Here is a 12,719-nt window from a genome sequence, read left to right as displayed (position 1 = left end):
CTTAATATATACTTTTGATTGTTTGTCATCTGAATTAGTAGTTTATTAAATAGGGGTGGTGATTTTTGACCCCAACTTACCCATCCAGATGTGCCCGTCAGTTAGATGCCCAGAATCTACAAGGTGGATCCTTGACTCTGATTGGTTCGTTTAAGTGATGACATACCGTGATTAGAATCCAGTGCTTCACTTCAAGATGGTCGATGGCGTCAGTGTTGTGATAAACGGGCATAAAGCAAAGACCGGAGTAACCATAACAGGTTAAACTCTTTACTGTTCATTTCGTTCTCCTAACACATGATTCAGTCGAAGTCCTCTAGGTAGACTGGATTGTTGCCTTTTGTGTCGTGAATGATCTGCAAGTATGTCAGTTGGTCAATCATTTGATCAAATTTGGCCTAAGTCTAATCCACAAGCCTATTATCAACAAGAGGTCTTTTTTGCCACTTTCAAGCAAATACTCGGAGCGAAATGAATGTGAAACTTGTGAAATAACTCCCTTTAAAGTTTTTTGGCTGTACTGAAAATATTCTGATGAGACATTACTACATTTTGATTCGGTTGTGTTCGCTGCCGGTTACCAAGCTACGTTGGTAAGCCACTTGCGAGTGTTTATTTATAAGAACGCCTCCAAAGCTACCTATTCTAGGTTTAGCCAGCACATATAATAACGAAGATTGTCAAATCTGGTAAAAACTGGACAGGGGCGTCGTGGCGAATGAATTCTAGAGGGGGGCAGAAAGAAAAATTTTCCGACAAAATTTCTTTGATTTATTCGAAATAGAAGCATTTCATGTAAGTGTAAAGGGGGGGGGGGTGGGGCAGAAAAACTAATAACTTAAAAATTTAAAATGCACTTTTTATCTTGTCTCTGTTTCTTAATAAGTTACAGTGAATGCCCCTGACATCCGTATTAGGACAAGGGTAGATTGAAGTTACTTAAAACAAGGGAAAAATTTTTTATGATCTAATGCTTCAAATTCGTTGAAGCAAATTTGAAGCAAATTTTAATGATAAAATCTTGTTCTTAAATTGAATATCCACTGGTAGCATCAATGGTTTTGATCGACTTCTACCTTGTTTTACCCTACGCAGCATAACTACATAAATTTTCAAATCTGAGACAAAATTTTCAAAAATCTGGTGATACACACAAAATTGGTACTGTCCCGGTCTTCAATATCAAATAAAGATATAATTTATACCAATTTTGACTAATTTCCATAACCAAATTTTTGCCCTTTAAGTTTCAGATTTTAACTGACAAAAAATCTGAATAGCAAATCATTCTGTGGTAGGAATTGGTAAATCCTGAGAAGTCATTTTGTTTTTCGGAAATCCAGTATTTTCTTTACAAAAGTGAATTTCCTCTGGAATTTAAGGTAAGTACTTTAGTCCAAGTGATTTATGTTGCCAAGAGTTTGAGAATTACCCACAGCTCAAGTTTGAGAATTTTCCGACAAAACAGTGATTTTTCTGAAAATCCATCAAATTTTGAGAGCGGAGGGAGCCACAGCCTCCCCTCTGCTCCCCGGCCATGATGCCCCTGAAACTGGATGATCCTCCCAAATATATTTCTTCTGTAAACATCCATAAACTTCTGTAAACATACATTCTCAATTGCATCTGTCAGCCACAGTTGGACAGCAATGTACAAGATTTATATGTAGGTAAACTCATTAACCAGTTTACCAACAAGCAGTCAAAAAGAAGAATAATTGCTTGAAAAAGATGATTAAGATAAAATACCAATTTCTATCAATGTCTGTTATTATTATTTGAATTTTTTTCAAGAACAAGATATGCCAGTGTGGAATCCATGTAGTTTATGCTGGAGATATCTGGCATGAAATTAAGATTTCCTGTTGTTTTTCTATTCTTTATTGGCATATATCAGGTGTGAGCTTTACATGGAATCCACCCTGAAAGATATGTTATTACAACCACACAGAGGGTCAAAAGTGTGCAACGAGTTAAATATAGACTTGAAGTAATAAATTTAAAGAAAATTTAAAGGAATAGAAGTTCTCAAAGATTCTGTCAAGCAGAAAGATTGACAATTTGTTTATGTAGAAAATACGAAAGTAGACCAGACTGTTACATCAACATAGAAGTTAATAATAATGAGATTTTCCATTATGAAAGTTTCTTTTAGTCTGTGCAGCTTGAATTGTTTAGTCTGTTTCCATGTATCAAGAGATTTGAGAGCATGGTTGTCTTTAATGTGACTAGATATAGTGTGTTGGTTAGTCCTATATAGGCTTCACTTGCAAAAGCTGTAGTTTGCTCATGGTCTCAAAATTTTCCATAGACAAATTAGAAATAAGAAGCAATTTTATTTGTCGATACCGGGTCTTTCATCATTGGGCATAAATTTTTCCAAAGAAAACCAATTCATGTGTGCCTTTCAAGGGGCTGATCACCCTTGAAGGTTTATCTACCAACATTACACTTTGTAACCCTAATTAAATTTCCAAACAATCATTGAACCGAATTACCTCGCCTCTGTAACAATCACTTCTCAATATATCATCTGCATTTCTTACAAACACTTCTGTTTGAATTCATCTGATCCCAATACAGAAAAGTTTACGTTAACATTTAATCTTTAAAATCTAACATTTTGTATTCTCTATATTCCAATGATTCTCTCTATCATTGTGAAAATTTCCATGGCTCCTAACATTAGCATCAAAGCTCATTACAAAAAGCAATATATCAGAACCATATTGCAGGCCTGGTCATTTGAGGAGAGCCATAGCGCTTGCTCCCCTCTAGGCTACCCTCAGATGATTGAGGGGAGATGCTGATTGCATTCTTAACCTTTTGAAAAAAAGCAAGTTGCCCTTCTTGAAAACAATGTTTCACTTATTTATATTATATATATATATACATGAAAAGCTCACCTGGAATTTACTAGGAGAGCTGTTTATTATTCTGCTGCTAAAAACCTTAGGGTGAGGGTGATACTGGTCACAATAGCTACAGCCTATCAAGGAGCCACACAAATATTGTTGTTTTCAAACTAATAAATCAAATGGGATGGTCTTCAGAACTTGATATGTGATTTTGCTAAAAGGTGCCAACACAGAGTTATGGTGTGTAGCTTGAGTCTTTATAAACTTTGCCTGTTCATATCTTTTTTATTCTTCTATTATGGACCTTCTCAGTTGAGCAGTAGCTTGTGTCTTTTTGATTCATATTTAAAAAAAAATTTCTGGTACAATTTACTTTCATCATTGTGTTTGGGAATGCCTTTAATAACCATATAGCTTGCTTGATATCTTGTAGTTCTTGATCTTTTCCCCACTTAATTATTGTGTTGAATTCAACTTTCTTTTTACAACTGTCAACTTAAATAAAGCAACTTTTTACAACTGTCAACTTTTCACAACTTTTACTACTTAACAGCAGTAAGGTTGCATGAAATTGATATACATGTTGGGTTGTTTGTTTGTTACAGAAAGGTATGTATTATCCAAATCAATCAGGCTTGCATGCTTGAACCCTGACATGTACACTAAGCACTTAATGAAATTATTAACACATTCACATGTGAACATGCTGCATTCTTTATGCAGACAGAGAGGAAGGAGTTGTGGTATTGTGTTTGACCTATTTCTTTTTCACATTTCATTTTCTAAATGAAATAAACAGATTTTTATGAGTAAGCCAAGTTGCAATGTGCATACTCTTTCTGTGTTGCATAATTACATACTAAATAGACAGCCTGTGAAGATTTAAAATCAGAATTCAGGAAGCCATTCCTTTGAGGTTTGTCACTCCCAGGAAGTTAAGTTTCTTTACCTTTTTTAGATATGGATAGATTTTTTATGTCAGCTATTTTTCATACATTTTTCGGTTGAGTTGCTTGCACATCCTGCAACTTGCACTGTACTTTCTGTAGTAATTCTTTTTCTCTACTCATTTGTAGGCTTGGTTTAAGAAAGCAAGCAGCTCTTTGTAAGACGCAAACAGTGACCATGTCCCGAATGGGAACAATGAGAGACAGGCTGAGCAGGTCAATATCACCTGCAAAGTCCCCATCCCAACTATTTGACAGTCATTTGGACTTAAATGATGTCAATATGTCAAGTTTAGTTGAGGAGTTAAAGGCAGCAAGAACATTGAACAGATCAGTAAGTTGGGCTTAATGAAAATAAGGTTAAGCTTTTTTGGTAGTCAAAAGTTGTTTTAATAAAATCATACAATTGGCAAGGGGAAAAAACGAATTTAGTTAAGGTGATTTTAGCAAAACTGTTAAAGTAGTTTTCTAGGCTGCAAGCTTTCTGGGCATCACCAACAGAGATTTCTAGCTGGTGATAAACTAGCAGAAGAAAGCCTTTCTATTTTAATGGCAGTTGGCAGTCAGTCAATGCCATTGAGGCTAAAGTGATGATATTACAGTGAGGTGGTTCACAAAGTGACAAGAATTGCCCTCTGAACAATACCCTTGATTCTAACAACATTTTCTGTCAATATCAATATGTACAATATATTAGGGCTTTCCTAGGGTTCCCGTTTTGAATTTGTGTTTTTTATCTGTGACTTTCAGCTCACAGAAAAGCTTGCTCAAGCTGAGTCGGACCTGGAATTAGCTCACAGGTGTAAAGAGGAAATGCAAGTGGAAATGGAAGCCAAGGTTGCTGCCAGAGGAGCTGGTGAGATCAAATTGCTCCTTTTCGTTAGCTTTGTTTAACTCAAAAATGTACAATCCAAACTTTTTATACAAACCACAATATTGTAGGGAAAACATATCTATTGAAAATTGGAAGGCTGTAGCGAGAGGGACATTGTTGAGGGGCGAAAATTGGAGTCTTGGGTGTTTATTTTACATATCATAATGTTACTCAATATAATTTTGTCAAACGCAGACTATTTTCGAAAGTATACACGATACTTTATTGGAGGGTAGGTGGAAGAGGGGTTGCCATATGCAATCAAAATAAGAAGTATGCTTTTCAAGTGTGCAATGAGATGCGTTTAAAGTATATTTATTGTGAAAATCATGTAGCAGATTCAAATCATTTTTCAGAGGAACGATGCTGTACGCAGGTTGAAATAACTGCATATGTGTGGACATGTAATCAACCACGGGAGTTTCGAATGTACACCCATCCGTACACCCATTTGTGGAGCCCTGCGTAAAAGCATGAATCTTTTATAAAAAAGTGTGAATATGAATGGCTGCTTTGTTATCTAAAAATTTTCAAATTTGGATAAATTTTTAACGTTTCCTTTAAAAAGCCTTCTAGCTTGAAAAAGTTCAAATGACTTCTATGATCTATGCCAGTTTGATTTTATTATTATGCGTCTCACCTCCAATGAGTCTCCTCCATAACAGACGAACGGTAGCAGCATGGATCTGACTAGCTTTTCAGACGTGTCAAGAGATTTTTAAGTACTGTTCTCTAGCAGCTAATTTTAGATGATGTTTTCCCTGAATATGCACATCTTTTTCTCCTATGTCATGCTTCCAGTTCTAAGATTGAATTTGTAAGACGTAGATAGTTAACTAGTTAACAATTTTGTCACCATAATAGAGCGCTCGCTGCTAAGGGGTATCTTTATGTAGAATTTTTCTTAGTTTTAATTGTTTGTAATCTGCAGCTCTTGTCGATAAAATATATGCTGCCCAAAAAGAAAGAGATGCGGCGATACTAGCACGCTTGAAAATGGCTAATGACGAAAAAAACGAAGCAGTTGAGCGACTTAAAAAATTGGAGAAAGACAGAGGGTGAGTTCTTGCTTTCTTTAAAGTTATCAACCCTTTTGAGTTTCAGTTGTTGAAAATTTTGCTTTTTTGTTCTTACAACAGCGACAGTTTTACTCTATAACAGCGATATTGTTTATTGAGCTGGTGTCATAAAATCTAGAGATAAGAAAAGGGATTACGTTGCTATTTGTTTTTGAAAGCATGTCAATGAATTGAAGATTTAAAGGTTCCCACAAAAAACCAGAACGTTTCATTTCATTTCAATTTCTTTAAAATAGAGAAATAGCTAAATTACAGTTCATTGATGCCCACTAAAATGAAAATAAATTTTAAAATATTACTTAAGTTTCTAATAAAAGGTCCAATGGGTAAAAAAGTGTACAACTATGATAGCTTATTAAAGGCGAGTTTTAAAATCAAAATAACAGGGTCAATTCAAGACAAAGCTGTGTTATATACGCCCTGCATAAGTTCCACGTCCTTTACAATTCCTTGAACAGCTTTTTAAAAATTTTATTATTCAGAGACTGTTTGATGTCATTTTAGAGTGAAAAGAAATATATGAAATATGAACTAAAGTATGAAATAGGGAACTGAGGAATACGGGAGAAGAAACAACATCCGGAATATGACTGTCCATCTCCCAGGCAGTGAAGTTAATTGCTATTTTCTTTCTCATTCTTATAGTTTTGATTCTGGTGTAGAATCTGGATCGTTAATCGATGAAGATATGGACATCTTAAATTACGATGAAATGGTACGCGATTGAATTAATACCTTGAGATTGGTCAGTAATCACATAAACCTTGTATTGCAAAGCTATGACGTTATGGACAATCAACGTAATCTACCACTTACTATTTCGTTTTTGGTTTTTTTTTGTTTCATTCTCAATTTCAAGTGTCGCTTTACATGACCCTACTAGAATGTTAAGCATGATACAGCAATCAAATCATCTGGTTATCCTCTCATGGTTACCCAGACCATCTGGTCATCTGGTCATGACAACAATTTACTTTGTTCCTTAATAGCACCATTTTTATTCACGGTCTTTGTATTTTAGAGTTTCAATGAGCTTCTCCGAAAGGTCGAATCTGCAGACAACGGGCGGCTTATTGAACGGCATGGCTCGGTCATAGCAGATCGACTTGCAAAGGTTCAGCGAATGCCAAACAAAAGAAAAAATGTTGATGATGAACAGAGGTTGATTAAAGAGAGAGATGAAGCAAGATCTCAGGTTGTCGATTGCAGATTTTTTCATACTTGCAAATGCATACGGCTTGGCCTTACTTGAAGTAGCAGTGTTGCCAAAAATAAGCCTGCGTACATGTATTGACCCTGTAATAGCTGTTCAATCTAAAAATTGGCGAAAAGCGACTGAATCTTTGACTCAAGTGACAAAAAAGTTATACGTTGCTTCCCTTTATACTAAATTTGTGTATTTCTTATAGCTGTTGGTTTAAAAAAAATATTTTTGACCTAAATATTTGAATTTAAGTTTTATTGTATGCTTGAAATTCAAGTCGGGGAAAGTGACTAATTCGAAAATTTAACCGGTGAAAAGTGACAAAAGTTTTGCCAGTGTCAAAATTCTTTCCCGACTTTTCATTACTTCAACCTATTTTCTTAGATTTTCATTTTATTGACTTGAAGCTAACTTCACTGACTCTTTATAGATTATTGATAACAATTCATCTTTCTTTTTAATTTTTACATAACATCGTATGTTTTGAAAAGATATTTCCATTTATGAGTTGAAACTACTTAATGTTACGAAAGTATTTATGTTTGTTTTAGAGTAGCGCAAAAAAATGCAGCCATGAAATTAGTAAAACTGTAACCCAGGTTCGCTTTGCAGGTGAAACGACTTGAAGAAGAAATTGAGAAAATCAAGAAAGAGAAGACAGAAAATGAAGAAAACAGGAGAAATAGTGAAAGAACTCGATTAAAAGCTTGTCAGGTAATTTCTGCCTCCAAAGTTTACACTGAGCATAAGGAAATTACTGCAGCTTTTTGAGGTGACAGTGTGATATAATTAATGTTGCAATAAAAACAGTCAAACTGAACGTATCTGAGGTGATGCGAGACCTATATATATGTTTATACTTCAGATATACTTTTTTCTTTATATTTTTTCACAAATACTGTTCTACTATCATCATAACTTCGTTCGTTAATCAGTCCTTTCACTAGTTTGAAAATACAGAAATATTGCTGCAGAAATATACCTTCACCTTTTATAGCGCCATGTTTTGGATTATTGGAAGAGCCCGATCGCCGTTTAATCTAGCAATTTTAGAATCTATCTACATAAAAATTTATTTTCACCCTAGGCCTTTTTCATGCGAGCTGTTTTTCTGATATTTGCAGATAATTTCTCTCAAGCAGGCAACTGTTTGGCTTTATTAATTTCAGATAGATTATTTCAGATATCCCGGCATCATTAGATAGCTTGTTTTTATCAGATAGCGTGTTTGCTTCTAGGCGCAATTGAAATCTGTGCTGCGAGAAAAGGAAGACGCGGACAACAGAGCAAGGCAACTCAAAGAGGAACTGGAAAATTTAAGAGTGTACTACAGGTGGGTGTGTAATAGGTCAATACACAGTATATTGAGACGAAAAGGGCGATTCCAACTCGTAGTGCTGAAAGTGTATTATTTAAAGCCTCACCGGCAATATCCACAATGAAACGGTTAGTTATGACACCTTTAAGACAATATAAGGGATCCACTGAATGCTGTAATTCAAACGAACACTTGTGCTATTAACTTGCATTGTTACCTACCCAGTTTGACTAAATCACTGTATGCCCTACTTTTGTCCATTCAGCTTACACAAGTCGTTATCGCAAGAACAAGGTTTAAGAGACCAATTCAACTCAACAATGGACAATTTCGAAGAAAAGTTAAGAGCGACCGAGGGCGAACTACAGCTGGCTCAGCGAAACTACGAGGACGCTGTGGCAAAGGCAAACGCGCTCATCCGCGAAAAGAGTGCTATGGCGTCACAGCTCCATGACACTTTGGCACAACTCAAAGAAGAGAAAACACGAGCTGATAAGTAAGCCATTTGAAATCATCTGTTGTAGCCTTTTGGATGTGTGTTAGATATTGTGATAAACACCCAAATTGGTCCATTCTGTAGCTTACATTTTTAAGTGTTAATTAACCCACTCCATGACTGTTTTCTTAGGAAGTTTTTCTTTCTTGTTCATTTTACATTCAGTGGCATTGTCTTTTTTAATTTTAGGCTAGAACGTCTCGTCGCTGTACTGCGCAAAAGAATTGCAGGGAATCCTGTGACAGAACAAATGTGATATTCATAATGTCTACTCACTTTTCAAAAGAAGTTAAAGATTTAGAAAAAGCGACTATCTAAACGAAACTGCTCTCTGAACAATACCCCTCTCTGAACAATTGTCTGAACGGGACTGATGTATATCAATGTATGTCGATTCGAGCTTGAAGTTTTTAAACTCTATGTTTCATAACTGTAAATAAAAGGATCTTTGTATATGTTAGTATTTAACAATTCTGATAGCTTGTGATTACAAAATAGAAGCACCCTGTGGTTTTTTATGGTTTAGATATTGATAATTAGCTCTTTATTAAATCGAACTTTAGCGCACAGTATTGTAATTACTGTTATCCGCTTAGGATTTTAGACTCATGATTCACATATAAACCGTTGTATGAATTGAAATTGGTTGTATTCTAACCGTTTCTGATCCACGATGCCAGTGTTGACTCCTCAATTGGTCATAGTGTGTGTACAAGATGTACTCTCACTTTGCAGTTGAGATTAGAATTTGCCAATCCGGGTTTACACTCCTTTGTACTTTACACTCATGTGCACTCCTATTGTCATTTATCCTGTTTTTCTGCAATCTTTCAATGGTTATCATTTAATTTGAGATCAGAACAAATTAACAGATTGTTGTTTGGATCAGAAACACGTTGCAGATGTTTTGATCAAAAACCAATTACATGTTGGTTTTTGGATTTGAATCTAACTACAGTTCGGTGTTTGGATCAGAAACCCATCCCATCAGAATCCCACCCAACTACAGATTACTTTTCGATTAGAACCCAATTACTGTTTGGTGTTTTGGATCAGAATCTCATGGAATAGAATCCCTTTGCAGATCGCTGTTTGGATCAGAACCCAATTACAAATTTCTTTTGGATTAGAACCCAATCATTGTTTGATGTTTTGAATCAGAATTTAAAAGAACAGAATCCCTTCGCATATCGCTATTTGCAGTTTCGGCTCCAGCCTGGGATAGGGGGGGGGGGCAAAAAGTGTGTCAGGGACCACGCCCTTTTCTTGTTTGAAACATTTTCTTCCGGAAGGAACACCCCCTGTCTCCCAAAATATATCATTTAATTGTAACGATCATAACCCCACCCCTCCTGAAGTTTTCTCATCAGGTTTGCAAGAATCTCAAGGACCAACTTTCTGAAAAAGTGGGGGGGGGGGACTAGTCCACTGGCTGTTTGGACAAGAATCCCAACTACGGATTACTTTTCGATTAGAACCCAATTACTGTTGGGTGTTTTGAATCAGAACTGCATGGATCAGAATCCCTTTTGCAGATTGTTTGGATCACTATCCTATTGTATACACCTTTTCGACATCCGCGCGCCCTATTTGCATAGAGAGATTGGTGTGAGAAATGGAGTGAAAAAATTTCCTTTTTGCCTATATTTACATATAAATACGGCGTTTACTGGCGACTAATCACTGCCCGAATTGACATCGAAAGTATTCGAATTTTTGTGGATTTTTATTCTTGAACATCTTTTGTAGGTTTTTATCTCGAGAACAGCTTTTTAAAAGGCTTCTGTCTTCTCAGTCTCTTTATGGTAAATAGGCGCGCGGATATCGAAAAGGTGTATAATGCTGTTTGGATCAGATACAAATTACAGATTTATAGTTGGATCAGAATCCATTGCAGACTGTTTTATTTATAATGTTTCGGGTATACCACGACATTGTTTTTAAGATTCAAAAAAACGGTTTTCTAAACCCGAGGGTTGCATGAGTTGTTTTTACAACAGATCCTTAGTCCAAGCCTCCCAGGGTGGAGTTTCTTAAGCCCCGTTTAAGCTATCCAGCGCTTCACCCAACATTGATTAATATAAACGTTGGTAGAAATGTTTGGTCGATAGAGCATCATGTTGGTTTGTCCAATATTGAAATTTCCGATGCTGGATACAGTTTGTTTCAAGTCAAAAATTCAGGTTTAGTGTGCGCATGCGTTCCTTTGTGTAAGCTGTTTGTTGTTTTCCGGAGCGCAATTTAAATTGCCCCTTGCTTTGTAAGTTTTAGTAGTTTACAACGTTGGAGTAAATCACTTGATTGACAATACAATTCCAGTTGTTAGTTATAGTCAGGTTACTGAGGGAATTAGGCAAATAGCAATTGCAAACTCTTTCTGATTCTTTTGAAGGCGAATAGAGCTGGGATGGGGGTACCTTAACATGTTTTAAGGTACAGGACGTGTCATTATTTAGGGGTATTTTTCCTCTGATTCTTATGAAAGCGAGTAGAGCTGGGATGGGGGTACTTTAACATGTTTTTAGGAACGGGACGTGTCATTATTTAGGGGTACTTTTTCTCTGATTCTTATTAAAGCGAATAGAGCTGGGATGGGGGTACCTTAACATGTTTTAAGGTACGGGACGTGTCATTATTTAGGGGTACTTTTCCTCTGATTCTTATTAAAGCGAATAGAGCTGGGATGGGGGTACTTTAACATGTTTTAAGGAACGGGACGTGTCATTATTTAGGGGTACTTTTCCTCTGATTCTTATGAAAGCAAATAGAGCTGGGATGTGGGGTACTTTAACATGTTTTAAGGTACGGGACGTGTCATTATTTAGGGGTATTTTTCCTCTGATTCTTGTGAAAGCGAGTAGAGCTGGGATGGGGGTACCTTAACATGTTTTAAGGTACGGGACGTGTCATTATTTAGGGGTATTTTTCCTCTGATTCTTATGAAAGCGAGTAGAGCTGGGATGGGGGTACCTTAACATGTTTTAAGGAACGGGACGTGTCATTATTTAGGGGTACTTTTCCTCTGATTCTTATGAAAGCGAGTAGAGCTGGGATGGGGGTACCTTAACATGTTTTAAGGAACGGGACGTGTCATTATTTAGGGGTACTTTTCCTCTGATTCTTATGAAAGCGAGTAGAGCTGGGATGGGGGTACTTTAACATGTTTTAAGGAACGGGACGTGTCATTATTTAGGGGTACTTTTCCTCTGATTCTTATGAAAGCGAGTAGAGCTGGGATGGGGGTACTTTAACATGTTTTTAGGAACGGGACGTGTCATTATTTAGGGGTACTTTTTCTCTGATTCTTATTAAAGCGAATAGAGCTGGGATGGGGGTACCTTAACATGTTTTAAGGTACGGGACGTGTCATTATTTAGGGGTACTTTTCCTCTGATTCTTATTAAAGCGAATAGAGCTGGGATGGGGGTACCTTAACATGTTTTAAGGAACGGGACGTGTCATTATTTAGGGGTATTTTTCCTCTGATTCTTATGAAAGCAAATAGAGCTGGGATGGGGGTACCTTAACATGTTTTAAGGAACGGGACGTGTCATTATTTAGGGGTACTTTTCCTCTGATTCTTATGAAAGCGAATAGAGCTGGGATGGGGGTACCTTAACATGTTTTTAGGAACGGGACGTGTCATTATTTAGGGGTACTTTTCCTCTGATTCTTATGAAAGCAAATAGAGCTGGGATGGGGGTACCTTAACATGTTTTTAGGAACGGGACGTGTCATTATTTAGGGGTACTTTTCCTCTGATTCTTATTAAAGCGAATAGAGCTGGGATGGGGGTACCTTAACATGTTTTAAGGAACGGGACGTGTCATTATTTAGGGGTACTTTTCCTCTGATTCTTATGAAAGCAAATAGAGCTGGGATGGGGGTACTTTAACATGTTTTAAGGTACGGGACGTGTCATTATTTAGGGGTACTTTTCCTC

The 12,719-nt window shown here is 36.6% G+C and overlaps 1 protein-coding gene across 1 annotated transcript; it reads left to right on the top strand.

Moving 5' to 3' along the window:
* The first annotated feature begins 141 nt into the window (after nt 1–141).
* On the top strand, nt 142–9,621 carry LOC135681631 (mirror-image polydactyly gene 1 protein). The gene is made up of 10 exons (XM_089111685.1): nt 142–260; nt 3,935–4,139; nt 4,556–4,661; nt 5,611–5,737; nt 6,404–6,473; nt 6,780–6,953; nt 7,575–7,676; nt 8,201–8,295; nt 8,546–8,776; nt 8,966–9,621. Exons 2-10 carry the CDS (start codon nt 3,984–3,986, stop codon nt 9,030–9,032), a joined length of 1,128 nt encoding a protein of 375 aa, XP_088967811.1. The 5' UTR covers nt 142–260; nt 3,935–3,983; the 3' UTR covers nt 9,033–9,621.
* The last annotated feature ends 3,098 nt before the right edge of the window (nt 9,622–12,719 follow it).

The sequence above is a fragment of the Rhopilema esculentum genome, chromosome 12 (assembly GCF_057945365.1).
Source record: "Rhopilema esculentum isolate cy_ngs chromosome 12, ASM5794536v1, whole genome shotgun sequence".
NCBI lineage: Eukaryota > Metazoa > Cnidaria > Scyphozoa > Rhizostomeae > Rhizostomatidae > Rhopilema > Rhopilema esculentum.
Note: the sequence above shows the minus strand (reverse complement) of the source record. Positions and strands in the feature narration are given on the sequence as shown.